General features: G+C 42.5%; 1 protein-coding gene across 2 annotated transcripts in view; it reads left to right on the forward strand.

Annotated features, from left to right (window-relative positions):
* Nucleotides 1-2820: 2820 nt before the first annotated feature.
* The window catches only part of ARL15 (ARF like GTPase 15), a 441334-nt gene continuing 416833 nt past the window's right edge, over nucleotides 2821-27321 (forward strand). Inside the window, exons 1-2 of one of the 2 annotated variants that reach the window (XM_073014768.1) lie at nucleotides 2821-2984; nucleotides 5459-5521. In XM_073014768.1, coding sequence (XP_072870869.1) covers nucleotides 2937-2984; nucleotides 5459-5521 — 111 coding nt within the window. In that variant the 5' untranslated portion in view covers nucleotides 2821-2936. The remainder of the gene's footprint in view (nucleotides 2985-5458; nucleotides 5522-27321) is intronic. The other variant, XM_007972278.3, reaches the window with a different exon arrangement.

The raw sequence follows: 27321 nt of genomic DNA on the forward strand, positions 1-27321 counted from the left end.
TTCTGGATGGCAGTCTTATTTGGCATACAGTGTGGTAGGTTGATTAAATGCATTCTAACTTCTCCACACTCTTTTAAAAAGCAGGTATTGAGGCGATTGCTTCTGTTGCTACCAACCCTATCAGCTATGACTGCAGCTTCATGTAGTGGGTAGTGTATTATCTGTTCATACCAATTCAGTCAAGTTAGCCTCTTTCCTCTGTAGGGGCAGACTCATTGACATCTCAGAAAACATATAATTGGAAAAATGTGCTCCGTATGGAGTTCAAAATCTACAGGTTGTTGTTGTTGTTGCTGTTATTCTGTAAGGACTCTCTCCTAAAATGCAATATGTGATTTTTTAATACATTACACTGACTACAAGGTTTTCATTGATGCCAGTCATAATGAATGTGCAAATTGTGTGAAATAAAGTGAATATTACGGTGCAGTCTTTGGAACTTTTCCTTGAACATATTCTTTCATCTCCCTGCTTTGGCTCCATATACTAATTCTTAGAGTCAGCAAGAACCACATTGACCCTAATGACCTGTTCAGGACTATCTTTCCCTAAGCTTAACTTTTAAAGGAAAGGCAGAGGTCACCTGCTCCTGAGTGGCTATCCTCCTCCGCATAGAGACTGATAGGCCTCTCAAAAGCCTGACTCGGCTGTAGCCAACACACCATTTATCACTAAGACAATGGACCAGAAGGTGTCTCTTTGCTAACTCAAGCCCTTTATCTTAAAGTGTCCTTATTCACCAAGAAAAGCAAAACAAAGCAAAACAAACAAAAAATGTTCCATGAGTATTTCTGCTCATCGAGAGGTTTTGTTTTCCAAATTAGTTTCAAACAAATTGTGCTTAAGAGTATAGGTTTATGGACGTCCATCTCCTCCAAAATCTAGGTGAAAATCTCTTCTAAACCTACATGTGTTTGAATTAAGAGAATGCCAGGGAAAATCAAAATTGGAACTAATGGCACTTTGGGAGACCGAGGCGGGCGGATTGCTTGAGTCCAGGAGTTAGAAACAGGCCTGGGCAACATAGTGAGACCTCGTCTCTACCCCCAAAATACAACAAATTAGACCAGCGTAGTGGTGGACACCTGTGGTCCCAGCGACTCTGCAGGCTGAGGGGGGAGGATGCTTGAGCCGGGGAGGCGGAGGTTGCAGGGAGCCGAGATCTCACCAGTGCACTCCAGCCTGGGCAACAGAGAGAGTCCCTGTCTCAAAAAAACAAAAACAACCTCCCCAACCCTTCCCGCCCCCTGCCCCCGCCCAAACACTCACAACTCTCTGGTGGTAGGAATTCTCGTTTTGCAGCTGAGCAAACAGGTTAGGAAATTAGACAGCATACGTAAAATCACTTGGCTCACCAACCTACAGCTCCCTCTAGGGGGCTGCTTCGCCCTTATTGGTTACATACACATTTAGGGTTAATGCCACGGTTATCTAATAGAACTGTTTTGGTAGTCTCAGGTAAACTTACGGTACGGAAATTTGTTTCTTGAGGATACAAAAAAGAAAAGTGTCAAGTTAGGGGGAAAGTAAAAATTCAACTCCTAAAACATCATGTATACAGTCAGGCAGTCACTTCATAAAGAGTTCAGTTGATGAAGTTTCACTCTTGAAATTTCACTGTATATATGCAAGCCCTAACTATTAATACAAGTGAGAGCATCCACCTTATCTTCCATTCTCCTTAAGCCCTGAGGGTGGGAATGGGGGGGGGCACTCCAATCACCTGAGCCTAAGTACATAGCTGTGTCTGGCATGGTCTAGTTATTTATAGCCTCAAAAAAAAAAAAAAAAAAAAAAAAAAAAGAAAAAGAAAAAGCCAGTTTCTTGTCCGATTCAGGCTTTCCCTGCCTAACCCCACTAGCTTAATGCGATGTTGACATTACCAGGAAATGCACAAGTCCCAAATGCATCTTACAGATGTTTTTACCTCTTGAAATAATATCGGGTCACAAATATTGTTACTTGTGGTTTTTTTTTGCAGAGCTTCTATTGCTCATTTGACTCGGGGGCGTTGGATTTGTGCTGAGTGTAATTTCACTCCAAGCATGCAAACTGATCACTTCTTCCCGTGTGTTTGGGGAGTACAAGTGACTACTGCGAGTCCTCAAATGTTTTTCTTTTCCTTTTCACGTGGAGGAAAGCGAATTCTCCTAGGACTGTTTGGCATTCTACGCAGGGGTTGGAAGATGGGTTCCTCAGTCAACTCTGGCTGCGCGGGGGCGGGGCCTGTGTGTACTCAGGGACACTAGGCTGGAATCGTCCGTCTTAGTTTCAAATGATAAAAGTGCGGAGGGTCTTTCTGCCCCTAAGTCGCGTACAGGACTGCCTGTTTACGGGGTACACTTCCACACACTTCTTTCCCGGTGGTGCCGTCTCGTGGCGGCAAAGCCTTTAGGAAGGATCTCGGGGGAGAGAGATGATCAGTGGCGACCACGCCTCCCACGTTACAGCGCTGGCTTCCTACTGGGGGTAGGCGGGGACACCAAGGCACTCCAGCCCGGGAACACGGAGTTCGGCTTCGCTGCACCCAACTGGGAAGCTGCAGAAACACAAAACTCGGGCGGCGACAGCACCAGTCGCTTTTCCGCTCTCTTGGCTCTTTCTTCCGCTTGCACCACCCCCACCCCAGCCGCACCGCCCCAACCCCGGCTCCTCAGCTCACCGCACACGAATCCGCATCCCCCCGCCTCTCCCGCGTTTCTCTCCTACCACCGACTGGGGCCTGCCTTTTATAGGCGCCGCAGCCAATGAGCGCGCCTCTTTCCTTCTGCCCTCCCGCCTGGCCAATCGCCGCGCCCCTTGTGTAATCTCCGGCTAGTCGGCTGCTTTCGGCTATTTTCGCTGTTGCTGGCTTTTTCAGGAGCTGGTCGCTCGCAGCCAGAGACGCTGCTTTTTTTTCCGGGTTCGGAGCCGTTCCGGATGCTTTAGGCTGCCGGATGTCTGATCTCCGGATAACTGAGGCGTTTCTGTACATGGATTATCTGGTAGGTGCATGGCAGGGGTGGCATGTTGCCTCTCGGATCTCGGCGTGCCCGATGGCCCCCTGCCTTGAGGAGCAGCCTTTTTGCTTTCTTTCTTTGGGATAGGATGCCTCTGGGGTTCTTTCTCCCGCAGCCGGCTCGGAAGCCGTGCCCTGGACTCGGAGGGACAGCCTCCAGGGCGGCTGGGTGGTGGAGCTGACAGGTAAAGGTGCGGCCTGGGCCAGCACGGCTGCGGGGCGAGGGTCGCGCTGGGGCTGCTTGAGAGATGGGGCGGCCGCGGCGGCGCGTCCCCTGCCCGCGATCGGTTTCCTGGCTTCCCTCTGCGCTCTCCGCAGAGGACTTTCTTTCCGGGGGAGCGGGAGTTTTCCGCTCTCCCTGGAGCAGAACTCCAGGTGCTATTAAAGAGCCATAACCAGAATGGCTCACTAAGTGCCCAGCAGCCCTGGTCATTTGATTGTTATTAAATCTCTAAAGCTATGACCTCGGTCGTGGCGGGGTTTTAAAAGCACATTACCATAAAGCAGACGGGTCTAAACTACCTCGCAGGCTGGTCCGAACAGGACTGAGTAGGGACAGGTATTGCCCCACCATTCCAGTCTTGGGTGCGTGCAGCTGTTCCACTGTGCACGGATTGGAACCCGGCTGTTTAGGCCAGGCTTGTGCTGAGAAGTTTAGGTGGGAAAAGTGTCAGCACAGTGCTGGGACCGAACATCATTTTAAAAATGGACTTCTGTGTGTGTCTTAGTGGAATTATGCGAGCAGAAATTATGTTTCCCCAGAGCTGCTTGTTTGCGTCTAAGGGGATCCTCATTTACAGGGACTGTGTTCGATCCTATATGATTACTTTGTTTACCATGTTGGGCAGAACCGCTATTGCCATGCAGAGTTGAAGTAGACGGTTAGAAACATTGACCCTCCTGTCATCTTGTTGAGCACATGCACTCGGTTTTCGACTGCAGAGTCTCTGCCTGGCAGAGATTTGCCAGTGCCTTCTAGGAATTACACTTAAGGCTGTACAGAGAAAGTCTGTGCATGCTTTGTTGGCCAAGAAACGCCGGACCGGCTTTGTACTGTCATCTGTGTATTGGGCTTATTTTAGTGTCCATAAAGAAAATGTTTCTCCTAATGCTTCAGAGCTTGATGGTCTTGGTGGGAAAGGATGGTGATTGCAGTTAATGCATGGCCTTGTGAATGGAGCTGAATCTAAAATTCTGAGTTCAAGTTCTGTTTTGTTGTTCATTTGTTGATGGCAGTAACTTCCTTTATCTTTGTGATAAAGGGATATTATTCACTCAGTACTGTAGCTGGTTAAGGGAGTTGTCTGATTATGAACACTCTTCACAATACAAGGTGCTCTGTAAGTTAAGAGAGCTGCCAAAGTGTCCAGAAGATTGTTTTCTAAGTTAAATAACAGATTTAATTTGTAATTTATCTTATATATTACAATACATGGTTTTTGTCTTGCAGTCTGCGTAAATGAAAGCCAAAGTTTGTTGGGATAATTACCAAGTAGGAAAGGGTGACATTACCTGTACTACTAAAAGCTAATTTTGAATACTTACATAGTTCTTAAAAAAGAAAATCAGGTGGTTCTGACATTTTATTATTTTCTTTATTTACTGGATGTGTTTTAAATTTATAAATTGCATCACAAAGCCATCTTTGAGGTGTCAAACCTATCAAAATGATTAGTGAAAACAAAATTGATAACTCTGGTTAATTACTCAGGCTAACCTCTAGATAGGCATAGTCTTAAGGTGAGTGGATGAATGTTTGTGGCCTCAAGGTTACCTTAAAAGCAGATTAATTTATTTGCCAATTTACTAACAGCTTTGTGTCAAAATCAACAGGTCACAACTTTGACTTGGCTTTTTAATTTTCCCTGGGCTCAAGGTTACCCTAAAAGCAGATTCATTTCTTTGCCAATTTACTAACAGCTTTGTGTCAAAATCAGCAGGCCCCAAATTTGACTTGGCTTTTTAGAAAGTTTTACCTGCCATACATCTTAGTTTTACTTTTATATTTAAAAAAAATCATTATTTTACCACTTTATCCGTCTAAAATTCACAAGTGCAGTGACCAACCCCATAAAAGCCACTGGCTACTCTTTGGAGGTGAGAAAAGAAATCTTAAAGGAAACAGTTTAGTTTTTGTGAGTATGCTAAGTGTCCCCTGTGAAAAGATTTAAGAAAATTCTTTAGCATTAAACTGGATGGAAACAAACAGAAAAACCATCTCAAAACAAAAAATTAGCCCTCCCGAGATGGCCTTTTTGTGTTCACTTTTGCTTATCGACTTTGAGAGAAAATGATGTGCCACACATTATTCTTCTCTTCCTGTCTTTCGGATTGATTTGCTTGCTTATGCATACTCTGTGTGGTGTTTATTAAAAGCCTTATTTCTGAGGAATAATAATTTATTTGCATCTGGTATCTTATTAAAAAAAAAATTCCTGAGTTCTTTTACTTACCTTGCAGGAAAAAAAAAAAATTGCATCTTTCATTCCAAGTTTGACTCCAGACTTTGCTGAATGGATTAGAGTAAGTTCCCTTTCCATGCACTTGACAAGAATAATGGTTTTTTAAGCAGTATTTGACTGTCTTGTGTTGTTCCTGTTGGAAACTGGAAGAGAGAGCTGTGTGTGTGTATTTATTGTTCATTGTTCTTTGGGCTGGATGTCATCACTTAACCTTTTTATTTGGAGGAGAGTGGAAAGGAAGAGGGGAGAGAAAGGTGGAGGTGCTATTTTTTTTTTTTTTAACAGGATTAATCCTTTTAATAGGATTGAGTTATTAAAACAGATGAAGAAGCTCTACTGATCTTCGAGGTCGCTGTTCATTTCTTAAAACAAATGTTCTCAGAAGTGACAGTCAAGGTGAGGGACAGGGTTAGTACTTTAATATTTAAGACAGGGTTTTATTGATTTCAGTCCAGGGAAAGAATAGAAATTTGCTAATCCTAATCAATTAGATGTATCACCTGGTGCGGTGCCTGACTTGGTTGTTGGCATGTATTAATAGTTAGGGCCCGATATTTTATTTGTTGAATCAGATGCATATGAGATGGAAAGGGAAATTCTGCTTTTTCCCACCAGTTTTTAAACAGAGACAAGATAAAATCTGTTTGGATTAGGTGTTTTGTTCTGGGGAATGCAGGATGTATCCTTTACTCTTAACTTGAAGATGATCAAGATATAATCCGTTTAGCCGGGGTGACAATTTAAACATAAAAATCTCTGTTTTCCGGTTGATGAGTGATTCTTCCTTGAAGGGCACACAACTTTTCCCCTTTCATGATGGGGTTTAAAGGCCTTGTTTACATCTGCCAGGTTTTTTGGGTAAACATTTAGCTGCTGTCCCAACAGGCAGTACCAGCATCTTACTCTTTCTTCTCATAGGTATAACTAGTAACACAATGTGCAAAGCTTTTTGAATAAGGTAGGAGAAAATAGTCAGGTTAAAATGAAAGAGCAAAACACATTTCTCAAGTTTTCCTGGGAGGTTGGACAAGATCAACTTCTAGATTCCATTCAGTTCAGAATTTTCTGTCTTGACTCATGTGATGGTTGATCTGGAATTAACCTTTTTTCCCTTTGTGCCATCAAAACAACAGTGGTAGATTGGTTGTATTCTGTGTAATACCTGTGATGATTAAATGAGATAGTGGAGGGAAAGCCATTTGTAAATAGTACGTTGCTTTTCAAATATAAAATGTTAATAATTGTGTGACTGGGCAAGGTGGCTCATGCCTGTAATCCCAGCACTTTGCGGGGGCGAGACAGGTGGATCACTTGAGGTCAGGGGTTCAAGACTAGCCTGGCTGACATGGAGAAACCTCTTCTCTACTTAAAATACAAAAATTAGCTGGGCGTGGTGGCGCACGCCTGTAATCACAGCAACTTGGGAGGCTGAGGCAGGAGAATTGCTTGAACCCAGGAGGCAGAGGTTGCAGTGAGCCGAGATCACACCACTGCACTCCACCCTGGGCGACAGAGTGAGATTTGGTCTCAAGACATAGAAAAAAAGACGTTAATGTATTGTGATTATGTCGCTGACGTTACTTTTATATGTCCTGTAGAATGACTGTTACTGCTTAGTGGTATTGACATACCTTTTAAACTAGTCTCAATTTATGGAAATACTGGGAGTTGTAAACAACAGTCAGGAAGTCACAAGACTCTTTTAAGATTCTTTTAAAAGCTATGAAAATAAAACCCATTGGAATAATTTATCTATTCAACAAATATTTATGGAGCCCCGACTTTGTGCATGGCCCTGAAAGTCACGGAGGATGAGCCCTCAGCTATAATATCCTCCTTGGCCGCAGGACTGGCAGGTGTTTGGCTCTACAGGAGCCTGTGGCAGGACAGGTTAAGTAAGGCACATAGGGGAGGGGGTAGCTTCTGATGTGCTTCTTTGCTTTTTGTACATTTCTCTCATTTTATGTGTTTTCTTGTGAACTAAAATATAAACTTAGACTTGAAAATGTGACAAGTAAAAATGGTTGATAAGTCTTGGATGCTAATTGCCAATTAATATTCATTGCATTTGTGTATAGTAGCCCCCACCCTCCTATCCAGTTTTACTTTTCAAAATTTCAGCTAACCATGGTCCACCGAGGTCTCAAAATAGGTGAGTACAGTACAGTAATATATTTTAAGAGAGAGAGAGAGAGACCACATTCACACAACTTTTATTATAGTATATTGTTATAATTGTTCACTTTTATTATTAGTTATTAATCACTTACTGTTCCTAATTTACACATTAAACTTCATCATAGGTGTGGGTGTATAGGAAAAAATATAGTGTGCTATGTGCTATGTTAGTTAGTTCTATGACAGCTCAGTACTATATGTGGTTTTAGGTATCCACTGGGACTTGGAATATATCCCCCATGGATGAGGGGAAACTACTGTACCATGTTGGGGATTTTTTTTTTTTTTTTTTTTTTTGAGACAGAGTTTCTCTCTTGTCACCCAGGGTGGAGTGCAGTGGGGTGATTTCGGCTCATTGCAACCTCTGCCTCCTGGGTTCAAGCAATTCTCCTGTCTCAGCCTCCTAAGTAACTGGGATTACAGATACTCACTACCATGCCCAGCTAATTTTTATATGTTTAGTAGAGATGGGGTTTCACCATGTTGGCCAGGCTGGTCTCAAACTCCTGACTTCAGGTGATCTACCTGCCTCGGCCTCCCAAAGTGCTGGGATTATAGGCGTGAGCCACCGAGCCTGGCCAGTGTTTGGCATTTAATAAGATTAGATTTGATAAGGTTAGTTTAATAAGATTTCTTTGTAAAGACTGGTAGACCTGACCTATTTAGTTTCTTGGTTATAGGCTGTATCTGCCATCATAAAAATTTATGTGTCAGTGGGGAAGATGTTGCAGAGAATTGGGTCGATTCAACACATCTCTCACCATTTGCAGATAAAAACCAGCTAACTAACTAACAATAGAAACCCATAATGTACTACAAAGGGGAGAGCCTACAGGCACTGTGAAATTGTCAAGGATCCTCCTTGAAAAGAGGAGTGAAGGTACATTTGTGATTTCATATTATGTTCAGTTATCTGTGAACTGAACTTCTTTATTGATAAAAAAGTACATTGTTTTAAACTCTGAATATCTATGAACATTGTAAGTTGTATTTATTTTGACTAACTGTAAAGTGATAATGTAGGTCAAACACTTTTTAGTCTAAATGTCGACTGGATTAGGCAGTCACATTAAATATTCCTTTCTTAATAATGTATAAGATAAAAATTATCTGAGCACAATAAACAGATCTACCATATATAGAGTTCACATAGCAAAAATATTTTGAGCAAATCCGTACCATTAGGTAGGAACTTTTCTCCAAAGGTGTTAGGTCTGGTTCCCAAACTTCTGTAGCTCTAGTCTAACAGCATGAGCCCTAGGAGAGGACACATAGGGACCTTGATTCATGCCCTCCAGGGACTTGCATTCTGAAAGATGTCAAAGCCACATGCTTGTTGGCATGTGGGCAGTGCTGGGGTGGGGGGTGAGAGGAGATAAGCATATGAGTTATAATTAGGAGGGCAAAATCCGTTAACATTTGTTGAACACTTACTCTGTGTCAGTGTTCTAAGTGCTTTGCATGTGTCATAGCATTAAACTGAGACTCAGGGAGGTTGTGTCATTTCCTCAAGTTCGCACAGCTAGCAAGTAGTTGAACTGCGCTTGTGGCCCCAGGGCCCTCCCTCTTCATTGCCTTCTACCTACAAGCAGTTCCTTTGTGTTGGGCAGAGGCTCAGGCAGCTTGGTGTTAAAGCAGTTGGGATGCACTCAAAATTTTTAGTATATTGCTTCTTAAGTAAACAGGTACGGAAAAGTGGTACTTGACCACTGCTATGTTAAAGAAAGCAGTGGCCATGAGCAGGCTGGCTGATGCGCCCTTGTCCCCAAGGACTGTGGCAGGTGATTGTTACAGAGAAGGCTGGCTAGGAAGAGAACTATGTTGTGTGCTGGGAGTTCCTGCCTTACAGTCTTCTTACCCTGGTCAGTCACTGAGGTGATCTTCAGTATCTAATGTTCCATCAGGTGACCACATATAGATTTTCAGGCAACCTCCTTACTCAGCCCCCTAGTGTCACTTTCAGGGGCACATTCCTACCTGCCCCAAGCCCCAGTTTTGTTTCGTTTCGTTTTTCTCCCCTCCCCACCACCCTCTCCTCCCCTCCTCTCCCCTCTCCTCCTCATTCTTCTTTTTTTCCTCTCCTCTTCTTTTTTTTTGGACAGGGTCTCACTCTGTCATCCAGGCTGGAGTGCAGTGGTGCAATCTCCTTACTCAGTCCCCTAGTGTCACTTTCAGGGGCACATTCCTACCTGCCCCAAGCCCCAGTTTGTTTGTTTGTTTCTTGCTTGCTTGGTTTCTCTTGCTTTCTTGCTTGGTTGCTTGCTTGCTTGACAGGGTCTCACTCTGTCTTCCAGGCTAGAGTTCTGTGGCTTCATCTCAGCTCATTACAACCTCTGCCTCCCAGGTTCAAGCAATTATCCCACCTAAGCCTCCTGAGTAGCTGGGACTATATGCATGTGGTTAATTTTTGTATGTTTTGGTAGAGACGGGGTTTCACCATGTTGCCCAGGCTGGTCTCGATCTCCTGACCTCAAGCGATCCACCTATCTCAGCTTCCCAAAGTGCTGGGATCACAGGTGTGAGCCATCGTGCTCAGCCCCGTTTCTTTTGAAGAGGTACTGAGACTGCTATGTTCCTTTGCCACGTGCTGCCTGGGAAGTCGGCTGTTCCCAGCAGACACTAGGCCATAAGCAGCCTGTTGCTTTTGGACTTCAGCTGGGCAAAATCTCCTGATGGTATTAACTTTATAAAGGATTTATTTCTAAGGTAGACTAAAGAGAAGGAAAGCTTGTTAGGGAAGGTCTTGTAAGTGTTGTAGGTGACAAGAAATGGGAATTTCCTCTGATACCTCCTACAAATTAAATTATTGAGGGGCTTTTATTTTGGATCCTGCAGCCCCCTGTGTTATGACGTGGCTCTCCCCTGTCGTCTCTCCGAATGCCCCAGGTGTTTGGATGAGTCTAAGAAGCCCAGTTCTGGTTGACCCTCATTTTCTGAGTGTCTGTAAAGTACCTAGGCACATCTACTTTTAGCAGGGCTGGCTTCCCAGCTGTGCAACCACTGGGTTCAGAAGAGCCCCATGCTTGGTTTACTGCTCTTTGGTCACTATCCTGAAAAAAAATCTTAATTTTAGAACAGGGCTTTGCGTTTTCATTTTGCACTGGGCCCCACAATTTATAAGGCCAGTTCAGATTTCTAGCACTAAATACATAACTGGCATCTGAGTCTGTAACCTGCATCATTGATGGTTCCCTGACCATCTGAATCACCATTTTGTCACTGGAATCTAGTCTGGTGTCTGGTAAATACAGGACTGTGTACCATTTACAGTGCAGAGTGTTTTACTTGGATCACCAAATTTAATCCTCCCAATAGTCCTGTTAACCAGGTATTGCTGACTTACAAAGACATGGCAACTTAGAAAAGAGGAAACTTGAGACTCTGAAAGGTTGAGTGTTGCCCAGAATTGCATAACCAGGGGAGGGTCAGGGTCAGGGTGTGAGCTTGTCTGATTCTAAGCCCATGGCCGTGAGCATTCTTTGGTGCTGCTTACCTATTATAATTAATAATTATTGGGAGGATGAGTGAGAGAGACTGTGCAAACCATAGATAACAATTCTGGAAATTAAGGCATCACTCGATTGTTTCTGTCACCTGGTTGCCTGTGAGAGGCCCTCTGGGAACTCAGTGACAGTGCAGCTCCCACTGGGAAAGTTGTGTGGGTTTGTGTTTGAGGTGGGAGGCTGCTCACTGATTTTATTTTCTTTGATTACCCACTCTCTGCTTCACTGTGCATAAAGGTAGGTGTTCTGCCCTGTGGCTCATAGAGCCAAACACTCCTACATGATTTTGATAGTAACTCACCATCTGAAAAGTTGCATTTGCAAGCCACTCTCATTTATCAAGTTCCTCTGTACCTAGACCTCTGGACTGCTGCTTTCAGAGTTGAGGACTTATCCCACTAATTGTGTCTATGTCTCTCCGAAAGGGATTCCCCTGGGTTCTTTTTTCAACAGCAGAGCTGCTGCTCTGGCCTCTTTCTCGGGGAAGGGAATGACAATCTGGAGGCACTCCAGGACCGTTGATTGAGGCATTGGAGGTCTATACCCGTTCCTAATCAGTGTAGACATGGAGTCAGGAGCTAAACAGAGATACAATTCTTTCAGAGTTTTATTTCTAATTATGAATTATTTTAAGCACTCAGAAAAGTACAGAAAATAATATAACAGACTTCTGTGTACCTGCCTTCCTGATTGAACAGGTGTTAACATTTTGCCATTTTGATTTCAAAACTCTGGTGATCTTTAAATGAAACTAAGGACTCCTGTTCCCTGCATGCTTCCTCTTCCACCCTTCTCAGTGGTGACCACTATCCCGAGGTTAGTAACAGTCTCATGCATGTTTTTGGCTTTTTATCATATATGCATGTGGGTGTAAACCATATATAGTATCATTTTGTGTGCTTTAAGAATTTTATCAAAATTGGAACATAATGTCCTATCTTTTTAAATTTGCTTTTTTCCCTTTAAAAAAAAGTTGAGTGAATAAGATGTTGGTCTGCCCTCAAGGTGCTTATGCTCCTGTACGATGAAAAATAAACAGTTATATTTTGGAGTAGCATAGTCTATCTGGAGGGAAATAAAGACGACTAGGGTAGCACATGAAAGGGAACCTAACCTAGATTCCAGGGCCAAAGAGAACTTTTAATGTCTGCAACATTGAAGCTGAGTAAAGTTGGCCCAGTGACAGGCAGGGCCAGAGCTAGGCAAAAGGAATAGCTGTGCAGAGATTTGGGGGTGAGTAACCCCATGACTTCAAGGAACTCCAGGGGTTCTGTGTTTTTGGAGCAGGGTTTGGAGCAGTGCTAGACATGAAGCTGCAGAGCCCAGCTAGGGTCATGTAAACCCTAAATGTTTGCCTGCAATGACATGGTCAGATCTGTCTGCAGTGCAGAGAAGGATTGGAAAGGGAGGGCAGACTGGAGCAAGACTAGTTAGGAAGATGTCCTGATCCAGAAATGAGATGATGGTGTTCACAACCAGGAAGGGGCAGGAGGGATGCAGAAATGTAGATGGATTCAGGCAACGTTTAAGAATTGCCAGAATTTTGTAATTGGATGTGGAAGATGACAACAGAATAGATCTCAGGGATAATTCTTAGGTTTTTGGTTTGAGCATTGTTCTGGTTATCTAATACTGAGTAATGAACCACCTTAAAACAATAGTTTAACACAATAACAATGTATTTTACTCGTGAATCGGGGGTTGACTGGGTTCAACTAGGCAGTTCTTGTCCAGGATCCCTCATGAAGTTGTAAACAGATGGAGGGTGGGGTCACCTCAAGGCTTCATACACATGCCTGGCATCTGGGCTAAGTACATTTCAACAGCTGGGTGCTGGACAAGGGTGGCCCCCGGGGCATCTCTCTTCATGTGGTCTTTCTGTGTGATGGCCTCAAGATAGCTGGACTTTTCATATTTAGGCTGAAGGCTCACAGAGCAAATGTACCAAGAGAAACTGGCAGAAACTGCCTGGTCTTTTCTACCCAATCCTCAACAGTGATGCAGTGTCACTTTTACTGTGTTCTTTTCATCAGGATAGTCAGAAAGGCATTGCCAGGTTCAAGGGCAGAAGAGAGATATCTCTTAGTGGGAGGAAGGTTGAAGGATTTTTGGACATGTTTTAAAACCACTGTAGGTATTGAGGTGGGTAATGGGGTCATGCACTGTGATCTGTAATCCCAAAGAAATAGCAGGTTGAGTGGGAAAGGGAGAAGTTTGATTTCAGAGTGACTGAGTTTGAACTGCTTGTGCAGTAATTCAACTTGAGATTTCACGTAGGTAAATGGAAACTCATAGGTGAGATTTGGAGATGTAGTTAAAACTAATACCTAGGGCCGGGCGCGGTGGCTTATGCCTGTAATCCCAGCCCTTTGGGAGGCCGAGGTGTGTGGATCATGAGGTCAGGAAATCGAGACCATCCTGGCCAACATGGTGAAACCCCGTCTCTACTAAAATACAAAAAATTAGCCAGGCGTGGTGGTGCGCACCTTTAGTTCCAGCTACTCGGGAGGCTGAGGCAGGAGAATTGCTTGAACCCAGGAGGCAAAGATTGCAGTGAGCTGAGATCGCGCCACTGCACTCTAGCCTGGCGACAGAGCGAGACTCCATCTCAAAAAAACAAAACAAAAAAGCTAATAGCTAACATTTATTGTTACATACTGTAACTATATTATTAATATTTTACGGGAGCCACAGTGCTCAGTGTTATTTATATGATATACATTTACTATTATCATTTTAGAGATTAGAAAACTGAAGCTTGGAGAAATTCAGTGTTGTGCCTAAGATGTGGTGGAGCCAGAATTTGAACCTAGGTCTGGTTAATGTCTGAGCTTACATTTGCAACCACTTAGATGGTAGCCGAAGCCACAGCCGTGCATGAGGGCTCAGTTGTGTGGGAAGGGAAAAGACTTGAGGATGCATATGGCCTCAACCACTGCTGGCATGTAGTACACATGCAGCTTTTATGGGATCACCAAAAGAAAAGGAACCAAAGAGGAGCTTGGCAGCCAGGTATGGTGGTTTGTGTCTGTAATCTCAGCACTTTTGGAGGCCAAGGTGGGAGGATCACTCGGGACCAGGTGTTTGAGACTATACTGGACAACATAGTGAGACCCCTGTCTCTACAAAAAAATAAGATAGCCAGGCATGGTGGCATTCACCTGTGGCCCCAGCTACCTGGGAGGCTGAGGCAGGAGGATCACCTGAGTCTGGGATGTTGAGGCTTCAGTGAGCCATGATCATGCCATGGCACTCCAGCCTGGGTGACAGAACAAGACCCCATCTCGAAACAAAAAATGAAAAGAAAGAAAGAAAGAAAAAATACCAACAACAACCAAAAAGAGGAGCCTGGGAGAAAGAGAACTGAGAGGCTGGAAGGAAACCTGGAGAGTGTAATGTCAAGCAGGCTGAGGATAGAGACTTTCCAAAAGGAGAAAGTGGCCAATTTTGGTAAACGTTGACCAGAGATCATGGAAGATAATGACTGGAAAATGACCACTGAATTCATGTCAGTGGTGACCTTGGCCAGAAGGCTGTCATGGCCCTTCTCAGGGTGCCGATTAGTGGAGGAGTGGGAAATGAGGAAATGATGCTGCTCCAATGAATGTTTTGTGAGACATTCACCAGGAAAGAGAAGAGAAAGGGCTGGAACTGGAGGGGCAGGAAGGTTGGGGGGTGGCTTTCCTTCAATGGGACTAGAGATGGCGCAGTGCTGGTGAAGTAGCATGTGAGGTCATTTTGCCAAGAGTGACTGAAATGTGGTCAGGTAGGGGCTTTAGCTGAGGAGGATTGAAGACGCTGCAGTGAAGACTGAGGGCCAAGGATGACCAGGGACACAGAGGGTTGGTAGTTGTGTGGTGCTGAAGTCACAGACCATGACTTGGTACACATTTAGATGGTTGTGTGATTTGTTTTTTCTTTCCTTGTAGCCTTTGTAGCTGTCTAGATGTAGTTTTAAGAAGGTGGGCAATTAGATTGGTAAGGGTTAGGGTTTTTCCTAATCTAAGGTGAATCCATAGGTAGACAATGGGGTGCGGAAACTTAGTACACTGGTAAGAGAATGTTTGAAATGATAGACTGAGATCTGAGTTATTGGAAAGGAAGGAAGGAACAGCAAATAGAAAGTAGAAGATGGAAGGGACTGGTTATCTTGATAAGGCTGAACCATAAATGTTGTAAGGAGTAACAAGTCAGAAAACTGGAGGGAAAGAAAGTTCAATGTGGTTAGACAATAGGGGTGTGAACTGAAGACTGCAGAGGTAGACTCTCCAAGGGGAGGCCCCAGGGTGCGGCTATGGCTGGCAGCAGGTAAAAGATGGGGAGATCATGAGGCAGCAGAGGAAATACAGCCAAAGTGTCAGATGGATCATCCTCATGGAAGAAGTCACCAGGACCATAGCAGGGCTTGTGTTTGAGTGAAAGACTGAGCCAGATATCAGAAATCCTTAGTGAATGAGGCAGGGTTGGTTGACATCATTAACAAGTAGCAGTAGAGGACACTGGATAGAGTGTATTGTCCTGAGTCTTGAAAGGAGTGGGATGGTTGTGGCCCAAGAGTGGGGGAGGGTGGTTTCAAGGGATTGAGTTAGGCCACAAGATAGAGGGTACATTTAACAGAGCTTTTGTGGATGTAGAGGAGTTTGTTTCATGGTTGAGTGCTGCAGGCTTTGGGTTGAACTCCTTGCCTTCACCAACTATTCTGTGTAACTTTGGCAAGTTAGTTGCCTTTTCAGTGCCTCACTTTTCTCATCAGTAGAGTGAGGACAGTAAGAGGAACCTCCTCTTGGATTTGCTGTGAAGAGTAACTGAAATAATACACATACTCTTAGGTTACTGCTTGTTACTTTCTCCTTTCCTGCCTCTTCTTGTTCTTCATAATAGCAAAAAAGCAATCACAGTATTTATATTGGTAGATACTTTCTAGGGGCTTTACTTATTGAATCCTTAAACCAACTCTGTGAGGTAGGTGCTAGCAGTATCATCTCAATTTTTCCGATGTCAAAACTGAGATGTAGAAAGAATAAGGACCTTGATTAAGGAAATACAGCAAGTTAAGAGGCAGAGCTGGGACTTAAACCCAAGAAATCTGGCTCCAAAGCCCTCCTTCCTAACGAGTACTGCAGAGTTAATGCACCACCAGCACTGTGGCAGAGGGTTCTATGGAAAGGCTGGGGAGGGCGGGTACTAGTGTGAGATGGGCTTATTGGAAGGGAGGCACAGAGTAGTGTACAGTAAGGATGACCTTAACATGGAAGATGTTATTTCATCTAGCAGTTCCCTGGTTTAGGGAGCTGGGAGAAGATTAGGCCCAGGTTAATTGTGCTACAGAGGGTCCTCATTCAGATTACTAAACCCACAGCTCAATTACTGGATTCTTAAGACTCTCGGCCTATTTTTTTCTACTAAGAGGGGTTGCACTTCCAGGGGAGTTCTGGTTCCTGGTGAATGGGCAGACTGGACCCCCTCAGGGGACTCAGTTGCTGTCTGGATCTATCACAGGGTTGGATTTCTTTGGAGGGGTCCCTGGGTTTGAGTCCTGCCAGTTTCAGGTTCCCAAGGCAGAGAACTCATAGTTTGAAGTGCTGAGTCCAGAAGCTAATGAAGATGGCCCAGGCCAAGTCCTTTCCAACAGGACTGAAATCTGGTCGCAGGCAGTTGTTGGAGCCTGGAGTTTGTTTTGTTGTGGGCAGCCTGCTTAGGGCTGTTTTGTTAGGGCAGTTTGTGAGGTTAGCCCTCATATGTTATGTCTGGAACAATTGTATAGTAATCTGGATGCATTGTTAGTAAAGCTAAAATGGGCTCTGTGATCCTGACTTCTACCTAATTAAAATGATCAGAAGCATAGTATTGTAGAAATCATTTTTAGTTTTCTCTCCTCCCATTATTTAAACTTCTCTTCTCCCAACCTTTCACTACCAAAACAGAATTTAGGGTCCTTCCAGGGCCACTGCAGGGCTGCCTTAGACAGTGAGGCCTATTAGATGCTGCACAGAAGTGCCTGGCCAAGGGGGCAAGTGGGGCTGAAATCCAGCCCCTGCTTGGCTTGCCCAGATACCCATTGTGAACTGGCACAGAGGTGCCTAATGTGCTAACCATGATGCTGCCTTGGGCCTTTGGTGCTGTCTGTGTTATAGGACAGAGCACACTGTGGCATCGTGCAGGGCTGGGTTGCAGGCCTCTTAATATGCGCAGAACCTAGCACAAGTACACATGACAGGTGCTGAGTAAATATTTGTTTGGACTGAGATGCTGCACATAATAATGGTTAGGGGCACAGCCAGACTGCCTGCCTTTGCATTACAGCCATGTGACTTAACTGCTCTGCAGCCTCTGTGCCTGTTTCCTTCTAGGCAAAGTGGGTGTAATGATAGTATTAAATACCTACCTCACAGAACTGAGTTAATGTATATATAAAGCATTTAAAAGACAGCCTAATTCTCTGAGTACTAGAAAAGTGTGTGTGTATGTAAAACAAAGACTTACGGTACTGTTGTCACCAGAAAGATTTAACTCCATTTTGATTCATTTTCTCCATACCAGCCTTTCAAAAATCTCCCTGCCTCTGCTTAATAAGCATAGTGTAGGGTAACTGGGTTAAAGACACTGCAGCTGCTTGCTGGTGTTTTAAGTGGTGGCTATTTCTGATTCACAGGGTGAAAGGCCCTGGCAGGGAAGAGGGTGGCCCACATCTCTCCTCAGGCCAGTTCTGCTTACAGCTGTTATCTGTGTTTGGCCACACGAGCCGACTCACTTTGAACTGACTAGACGAGTTTTCTGAGGTGCTACTCTGGAATTCTGTTACTGTTTGGAGCCTTCAGTTCCTATTTCGTTGGAGTCCAACAATTTGAAAGTCAAGTTTCTGCTTTTGAGAAGCAGAGCATGTGATTTATTGGCCAGCTCTTTTATCCCTTCTTCCTGTATGAATGTTTTCTGAGAGGCAGGGTATGGTAGAGGAAGGAGCATTGAGACGATTTATTGGGTAATGTTGCTGTTCTTGGTCATTTTGAATGTTTCCTGAATGAGACTGGTTCTTTTTTCAAGTCACTGGGCTAAAGTAGAAAACCTCTTGGGATTATTGGATTCCTCTCTTTGTTTCATTTTGTATAGAAATGTATATTTTATATTGTTCACCAGTAATTTTTTTCAGTGTAACATACTTTTTGCTATGATTTCTTGGGATTTCTATGTGTATTTTAAAGGTTGGCTCATTTAGATGGGATCACTCGATTGCTCCTAGGTTTCCTTTGTACTTCCAGACTCTTTCAGGGTCCCTACTGACCTGGCCGTGGGCTCTGGGTAGCATTACTTTTTGAGCCTGGAGTGCAGCCCCTCCTTATTATTTCTGTGGATGCAGCCTGCAATTTTTGTACATTCTGAGATTCCTGTGCTAGTGATGTTTTAGTTTAATTATGTCATTATTTGGGCAGAATACCTAACTAAACTGGAGATCTTTGTTAATACCCTTAGGTGTATATTTTCCATTTCATGTCTTCTGAGTTCTTCCGGTTTTATCATAAATAATTAATTATGTGAGCTTAACATTCACTTGGAATAGTTTCATAAAATGGACGCAGTAAAAATTTTGATTCTATGTTGAGAAAGATCTTGCGTTGCTAATTCTTACTTCACATCAGATTCTTTGTAAGAGAACACAAGTATAATGAAACAAGTTGCTTAAAAAGTTGAAATTATAAAAGCTATGCAAGATGTGATGTATATTTTAATACTTTCTACAAAGGTTGTCTTGAATAAACCATCGTAAAAATGAGCGATTATTAAAACATGAAGGAGATGAAGAATCAAGAGTTATAGTAAGCTCAATGATGATTCAGTCTTTTCCTCATCTGTCTTAAAGCAGTTCTTTTCTGTTTCCCCAAATCCAGAGTGCGTAAGAGTTCATCTGAGGGAAAGATTATTTATCCCAATTGCTTTATATAATTGCAGTGAGTGATATTAAGACAATAAGCAGTAGCAACAATAACAAATACATATGCTTCTAACACTGAGTGTGAGTAGTATTTTCCCGTGCATTCAAAATTAACCAGGACTTTTGTTTTATTAAATAATATTTTAATCAGTGTTTATTTGCCTGAAATGAAACATAGTCACTTTAGGTCCTCAATTTTAATTCTGCTGTGTAGCCCTGTGTTAAAAGATCTTGCAGCAAGACAAGGATCTGTCAGGTTTTAAAGTATTCTATAAGGCTGGATTTCAGTTAGTTTTGGGAGAAGAAAAGCCCTACCTTGCCTTCTTCCTAACCATCCTCTTTCCTTTTCTGACTTTCCTTACTCAGCAAATACTTCTTGGGAGCTTAATGGTTGGCAGGCATTTGGGCATCCTAAATAATGCAGGGATGACCCTTGTAACTACTGAGACTGTAGCCTGTAACACTGAACGTAAAATACATACATCTTCCTTTCAACGACTGAACTCTGACTTAGTAGTTTGAAAGCAGCTAGAGATAATAGACAGGCAGATGGATGTGGTTGTGTTTCAACAAAACTTTGTTGCCAAAACCAGGCAGTGGACTGGATTTTCCCACAGATTGTAATTTGCCAGCCACTGGGTTATTGCATGATATTTTTCATTGGCATTGGAGTTTTGGCTTTTGGACTTGGGGAGAACCTTTAAAGAAGAGTAAGACGGTTTGGGAGGCCGAGGCAGGAGGATCACATGAGGTCAGGAGTTCAAGAACAGTCTGGCCAACATGGTGAAACTAAAATACAAAAATTACCTGGGTGTGGGTGGCACACGCCTGTAGTCCCAGCTACTTGGGAAGCTGAGGCAGAATTGCTTGAACCCAGGAGGTGGAGGTTGCAGTGAGCTGAGATCGTGCCACTACATTCCAGCCTGATGACAGAGTGAGACTTCATCTCAAAAAAAAAATAATAATAATTAAAGGATGATCTAATCAGTGGCTTTAGTTGTTTGAAGGGCATAATGTCTTCTATGAGTCTGAGCAGGTCAAGATCACAGGAAGGCCAGGTATTGGTTCAGGTAAAGAAGAATTCTCTTAAGATTTGTTCATCTTCCTTGAGTAGGAAATGACAGAGCAGAAGCTGGCTCCCTGCTTGTTAGGGACATCATAGAAAGGAGTTCATGCACTGAGTGAGAGGTTCAAGTAGATGCAAAGTTCCTTTCAACTTTTTCCTTCTAGGTTGATCCTAATGTATCAGCCAATCTCTCTTCACTTTACTATGAGTTATTTAAGAAAACATTGTGGTATAGGGGAGGAACTAACATGTTTCTTTTCATTTAGGCAGTGGAGTTTTTTCCAATTAATTTTATGCAGAACTATTAAACAAGTGATATTTTAATATATTTGACTTTTTACAAGCCTATGTTTATGATATTTACTTACACGTTTATTATTATTATATATTATCACTGAGGACAATGAAGCTGTTTTGATGAACACAAAAACTGCATTTAGATGTGGTTGAGAACTGAAGGCTTATCAAATAGTTTATTTGGTTCTGCATTTTGTTCTCTTTTTGGTGTAGCATCAAGGAAGAACAGGATTCCAACAGAATCATAGTTGCAAATGTTACAGATTGGAAAGTAGCTCACTGTGCGATGCTGAGCTGATCTTCAGTCAGAAGGCAGAACATAGGTTTTATCACGAGGCTTGATCTCTCCCCCCCACTCCAAGTTACTCTGGCGGCATGAATTATGTGTGGGTGGTTTCCAGTGTGTTAAAATTTTATATACAGTACGTTTGAATATGTTGTTTCTCATTTCAGTCTCTAATTAAAATTCAATTTCTACTTAAAAGTATTTCTTGAATATCCAACTGTCTCTTTGCAACACCATGTGGGGTTGCAGAGTTGGAAAAGGACTGGCTTAGAATGAGACCTAGGCAGTAGTCTACGTTCTGCCACTTACTAGCCTCAGGCTAGTATCCTTTAGTTTTTTTTCATATGACAAACAGGTCTGGAAATACCTACATTGCTCTAATTGTGAGCGCTGAGTGAGATGACAGTATAAAAATACCTAGTGCGTAGTAGAACCTTAGTAAATGCCGTTTTTTGCTTCTCTTGTGACTTGTAAGATAAGGCTGTCCTTTTAAATTGAATTGTGTGTGATTCTACTCGATTTCTATAGGTATAGTTACTAGACATTATTCACCATGTTAATGAAATGCTTGAATAGAAACTTTGCCCTCAGAAATGCAAACTGCTCGTCTGAAAGGAGTGGACTTACGAGGGGCTATAGCTCACCTGGTTCATGGGTTGTGATTCAACCTTCTGGTTTGAGAGTGAAGGGAGGGCTTTGGAGAGATCCGCTTGCTGATAACAGGTGGAGGGCAGGTGTTTCAGTGGCTTGTTTATCCACACGACACGTCAGAGACATAGGCAATGACTATACTGCCTTTAGTTGTTAGATTTTTATATCACCCTCCACATATCTGTTCCCTTTAGTCCTTAGCACTAAAACCCATTCATAAAGAAGGGCCATGTGCACACCTTTGGAGAAGCAAAAACATAACAGCAAGGAAGGGAGGGAGGGCTTGTGCCACTTGGCAGCCAGGCTTTAGGGATAGCGGTAAGGAGAAAATCTACAAGACTTAGGAAAAAGTGGAATCCCTTGAAAAACAAAAGGGAAATAGGGTGGGTCCCTGGGGACAAAAGTAGGTAGATACTACCACCTGAGTTGGGCACAGGGATCCCTGGGACTTACAGAAAACGCCAGGTAGTTCCCTGAGCGTATTGACTGGGGCTATTTGTCTTCAGCAAGTATGAGACAGTGGTATAGCTGCTAATAGGAATCTTAGAGGTTGGGGTATCAGATACTAAGAGGGCTCAAAGAAATTGGCTCTGAACCCAAGCCCCAGGGGAGCCCAGTTAAGATTCCGTAGGGCCTGGCGGTTGTGACTGAGAGTTGGGTTTCTGTTAAGATTGCTCTTAAACTATGAGATTAAGCAGGAGGTGATAACACCAGATTTACATGTTGAAAACTTGCTCTGGCTGTTGAGTGGAGGATGGATTATACAGGGATCTGATGGGAACTAGTGGGGCCTGTTCAGGAGACTCATCCACATTCCAGTAGTAGATGTGGGTGGCTTGGCTTTGGATTCACTAGGTGTGAGAAATTATCTTCCCTCTGCTAAGCACCTGATGCTTGCTTATTTAATTCAATTGAGTTAGTAGCTTTAGTATTATTATAGTGAACCCTCTGTATCTGCAGGTTCTAGATCTGCAGATTCAATGAACTGCAAATTGTAAATATTTGGACAAAAAAATGTAAAAAATAATACAAAGTAAAAAATACAGTCTAATAATTACACAACGTTGTCATTGTATTAGGTATTATAAGTAATCTGGAGATGAGTTAAAGTATACGGGTGGATATGTGTAGGTTATATGCAAATATTACAGCATTTTATATAGGAACTTGAGCATCCACAGATTTTAGTATCTGCAGAGGGTTCTGGAGCCAATCCCCCATGGAAACCAAGGACTGTCTGTCCTTGGATGGATGAGTTTTCTAAAGTGACTTCTTGAATGGTTCAAACTCAGGTTTGTCTAACCTCAAAGCTCACCTTTTCCCTCCACAGTCAGAAAAACAAGAGGAAAAGTTGAGATTGTCTGATTAATAAGCAAATAGAAATCTTTTTGAACCTTTAAATGGTTGTTTAAATGACTACACATTCTCCTGTAGTCAGCCTTTTCTTGGCAGTACAATAATTTTTGTGAGTTAATATAGAAGTACTGATTCAGTAAAAGGACTTGGCCATTTGAATATTTTGAGGACTTTAAATATAGATTTGACAATGTAGGTATCATGCCCAAAGAAGTGACTTAAAAAGATAAATCAATGGAAGAATCCTTAAACAATGATTTCTAAGGTTTTAGTAGAAGGACAGTGCTGAAAAGTTGTGTTCATTTAATTATATTAAAAAGGAATGGGACATAGGGAATGGAAGATGAATTCATACTCGATAATTGAATAAATGTAATTTTCCTTATGATTCTAATTAATTTTGCTCCCAAGTGCCTAATGGACAATGCATGGCAAAGTAGATACCTATCATTATAACAGCATTAAAAATATTAAATATTATTGAATATTAAAATGTTGAATGAGGCCGGACACAGTGGCTCATGCCTGTAATCCCAGCACTTTGGGAGGCCAAGGAGGGCGGATCATGAGATCAGGATATTGAGACCATTCTGGCCAACATGGTGAAACCCCGTCTCTACTAAAAATAGAAAAATTAGCTGGATGTGGTGGTACTCACCTGTAATCCCAGCTACTCGGGAGGCTGAGGCAGGAGAATCGCTTGAACCCGGGAGGTGGGCGGAGGTTGCAATGAGCCGAGATCACGCCACTGCACTCCAGCCTCGTGACAGAGCAAGACTCTATCTCAAAAAAAAAAAAAACCTTGTTGAGTGGTAGTTAATATAAGTTTATATAATGTAGACTAAAACTTTGTCAGTTTAAACATCGTGCATTGCCAATCTGGACAATATTGTGAGGCCTGGCTAAAAATGGATGTTGTTTATTGTTTTGCTTCAGTTGCTGGCTCTATTGAGACAGAGTGGTAAGAGAGAAACTTGGATTTAGAATGTTTACTCCTTTGGGGAATTTCAGAGTTACCATTCTGGGTTACAGTATTTGCAGTAAGAAGTCACAGGAGTTAGTCCTGGTAATGCAGGTGACAGCAGGTGGAGACACCAAGAGTACAGACAAGGCCTGAATGCAAGGCATCTGTAGAAGCTGATGGCAGAGTGCAGCCCCTGGGGCTTCCTGGTGTCTGGGGCCCCTTTATGCGAATGCTTAGAGGAAGTTGTGTGCCTGGAACATAGTAGATATTCAATTAAAATATATATTATGTGTCAATTACAAAGTACGTAAAACAAAATACAAATCTGGAGCTCACTGTGTTTCCTTTTATAACTCATTGAATCCTCTTAGTACCCAATGAAATAGGTACTACTGTGATCCTTACTTTACAAATGACAAATTAAGATACACAGAGGTTAAGCAACTTGCCCAAGCTCCTACAAATAGTAAGTTGTAGGGATGGGATTTGATTCCAGAGAGTCTAACACCCAAAGCTGTTAGATTTGCTCTTAATGTCTCCCAGAACTGCTTCTCAATAAATATTTGTGGATTATTGAATTGAGTGTCTGATGCTGCGACTTTTTATGGTAGAATACTGTGTTTGCCTACGCAAGGGGTTTGGGAAACAAAGCTGTTGAAAGCTTTTTTGGCATCTCTTTTATTGCCTATAATATTGTTAGAATGACCACATCTGCTCTTAAAAATAGCAGTGCCTAAAATTCACCCTCTCCTGCACATTCTCTTATTATTATTATTTTTTTCTTCATAGGACTTGTCACCACCTAAGTTGATTTTATTTGTTGTTTTGTGTGCTACTACCACTGGAGTGTAGGCTCCATAAGAGCAGGGACTTTGCTCACTGTTCAGTCCCCAGGATAGGACATGGCTGGGCACAAAGTAGGTGGTCAATGCAAATATGAAATTGTTTAATTAATGAGGAGAATTAATACCAAGTTCATTGGTGCTTCAGCTTGGGCATCTAAAATCCTTGAGCCTTTCAAAGGAATTGCTGATCTATGTTACACTTGCCACACTGGGGCATCAGTGGTTTAGGGAGTTACAATGCCCAGGCTGAGTTCTTCTAGTTGTTAATGACGTATGGAAAATTCTTTTGCTTGAAGTTAATGAGAAAGGCCTCTGACTTCCTTACAAAATGTGCTGCAGGCTTTCCAGAATCCTGTGTGCTCTTGAAAATCTCCTCTACTCATTATAAATCTGAATTTGATAGGTTTCTGCCATCCATGAGAAGCTGGTGCCTATATTCAGTTTTTATTGCCCATATACCTTATTGTAGGTACTTGCGTTTGGGGAAAAACCTTATATGTCCAGGTAGGCTACAGAGTCAAAGAGGCTTGTCCAAAGTGTTATTTGTGGTAGGTGAGTGACACTGCATCAGCATGTTTTTCTTTTTTATTGGCCTTTGGCAGTCAGACTTTTATGATTTATTGAATCATAAAATACATGTAAACTGTAAACCTGCTTTACTCAGTTTGTTTGACTTTATTTGGTAGCACTTGCTCATGATGATTAAGTTTGGCCCCCAAGTCCAAAAGACTTGAGTTCAAATTGTGGTTCTGTCACATTCTCTCAACCACTGTATCAATTAGGACTGGAATTGGTTGGAATATAGTGGCTTTGACAATTTCATTTTTTGCTCAGGCAAGTAAGTCCAGAAGTCACTAGGGCCCCAAGAAGCGTGTAGACTTTAAGCTTATGGTCCAAAATTAGTGCCAGAGCTCCTGCCATCACTTCTGCATTCCAGATAGCTGGATGGAGAAAGGGCAGAAGAAGAGTGTGCTTCCTTCCTGGAAGACTTGTAAGACTTACTGGTTATATCTCATTTACTAGAATTTGATCATACCGCCATTCCTATTCCTAGCTGCAAAGGAAACTGGGGAATATAATTTTTTAACTAAGAAACAGACTTGTCTGCAACTACACTCAGTCATTCTTCACATACCGATTTCTCTCTGGGTCTACTTCTCTTGGGGTTATTAGCAGGGTTGTTATTCTCCTCTGCTTTGCATAACTTTTCTTTTTTCGTATAGTTACTTTTTATTCATACTTGTGGCTTTGTAAATTTAGATTGCTGTGATTCTTCATGGTTAAGAAGTTATTTAATAGCTTTGCTTTTTGTATTCCCTCAGTTTTATTTTGCACTATGAACTGCTTCATCTTTTCAGTATTTTTCAACTCAAATTTGGGAGAAAGAGAATATGATTAGGTTAGCCTGGCCCTTCCTGCTAGGCCACACCATGGTTGTTGGTCAGCTACTAAGGCTAAACTGCCTGCTAGTTCAATCAGTCGTGGCATCTTGCTTGTGGGCTTTTGCATCTAAAAGGGTGGGGAGGCAAAACAGACTCTATAATGTGACCATGCTAAGTCCCTGACAAATGGAAATTCCTTTGGCAGGGAGTTAGAGATAAATCTTAAAATGAGGATGTTTTGTATATTGATATGAATACATTTTAAGTAGTATATAGATTGTCAGTTAATAGTTATCAATAATTGATATCAGACCGAGAAGCAATTATTTGCAAAGACTAGGAAGGTGTCTGGGGCATGCATTAGCAACCCTCAGGTGCTTGCACATTATGGGATGTTTCTTGCTTTCACTTTTATCTGGAATGCTGTTTTCTTCTTTGCTCCTTTGAACTTGGATAACTCTCAATCTTTTGAGACTCAAAATTCAGGAGATGCTTCCAAGTCTTTCCTGACATGCCTATAAGAATGAGTTCGATGCCTCTACTCTGTTTGCCTAAAGCCCATTGTGCATACCCCTGATTGTGCTGAACACATTTACCTTGCACTTGTCGGGCACAGGTATGTTTAATTACTGCTTTCTCCTGAACTGGAAGATCACTGATGCTAGGGTTTGGTCTTCTTTATCTTTGTATACTTAACACTTACCTAGAAGTGCTTGCCACATTAAGGATGCTCTGGGCCAGGTACAGTGGCTCATTCCTGCAATCCCAGCACTTTGGGAGGCCGAGGTGGGAGGATCGCTGGAACCCAGGAGTTTGAGACCAGACTGGCCAACGTAGTGAGAACTCATCTCTACAAAAAAATTAGCTGGGTATGGTGGCATGCACCTGTAGTCCTAGCTATTTGGGAGGCCGAGGTGGGAGAACTGCTTGAGTACAGGAGGTCCAGGCAGCAGCAAGCCAAGATTGTACCACTGCACTCCAGCATTGGGTGACACAGTGAGACCCTGTCTTATAAAAAAAAAAAAAAGCCCTGCAATTTTTTTTTTCGTTTTCTTTCTTTGGACTGAGTTTTAAAATTCCCAGTGCCTGGTCAAAAGTGAAGGAATAAATTCTCTAAGGTAAGTGGTACTCATTATTTTACTCTGATAAGTTAGAAGGGGATTTCTCTCCCTCCATACTTTTGAATCAGAATTTTCAGAACGAGAACTATTCTTACCTTCAGCATTTCAGCCAAAATCTGCCTGGATATTACATATGATTTTTTTAGTGATGTTTTGTAGAAGAAGGGCTAACATTTTGCTGGATGAAATCTATAACTTCTGATATGATGATTTATGCTTTCATTTGGTTATTTTTGCTAGGTGACTTTTCAAATCTCAGGTTATTTCTGCTAGATGGCTTTTCAA

This window comes from Chlorocebus sabaeus, chromosome 4 (genome assembly GCF_047675955.1).
Source record: "Chlorocebus sabaeus isolate Y175 chromosome 4, mChlSab1.0.hap1, whole genome shotgun sequence".
Lineage (NCBI taxonomy): Eukaryota > Metazoa > Chordata > Mammalia > Primates > Cercopithecidae > Chlorocebus > Chlorocebus sabaeus.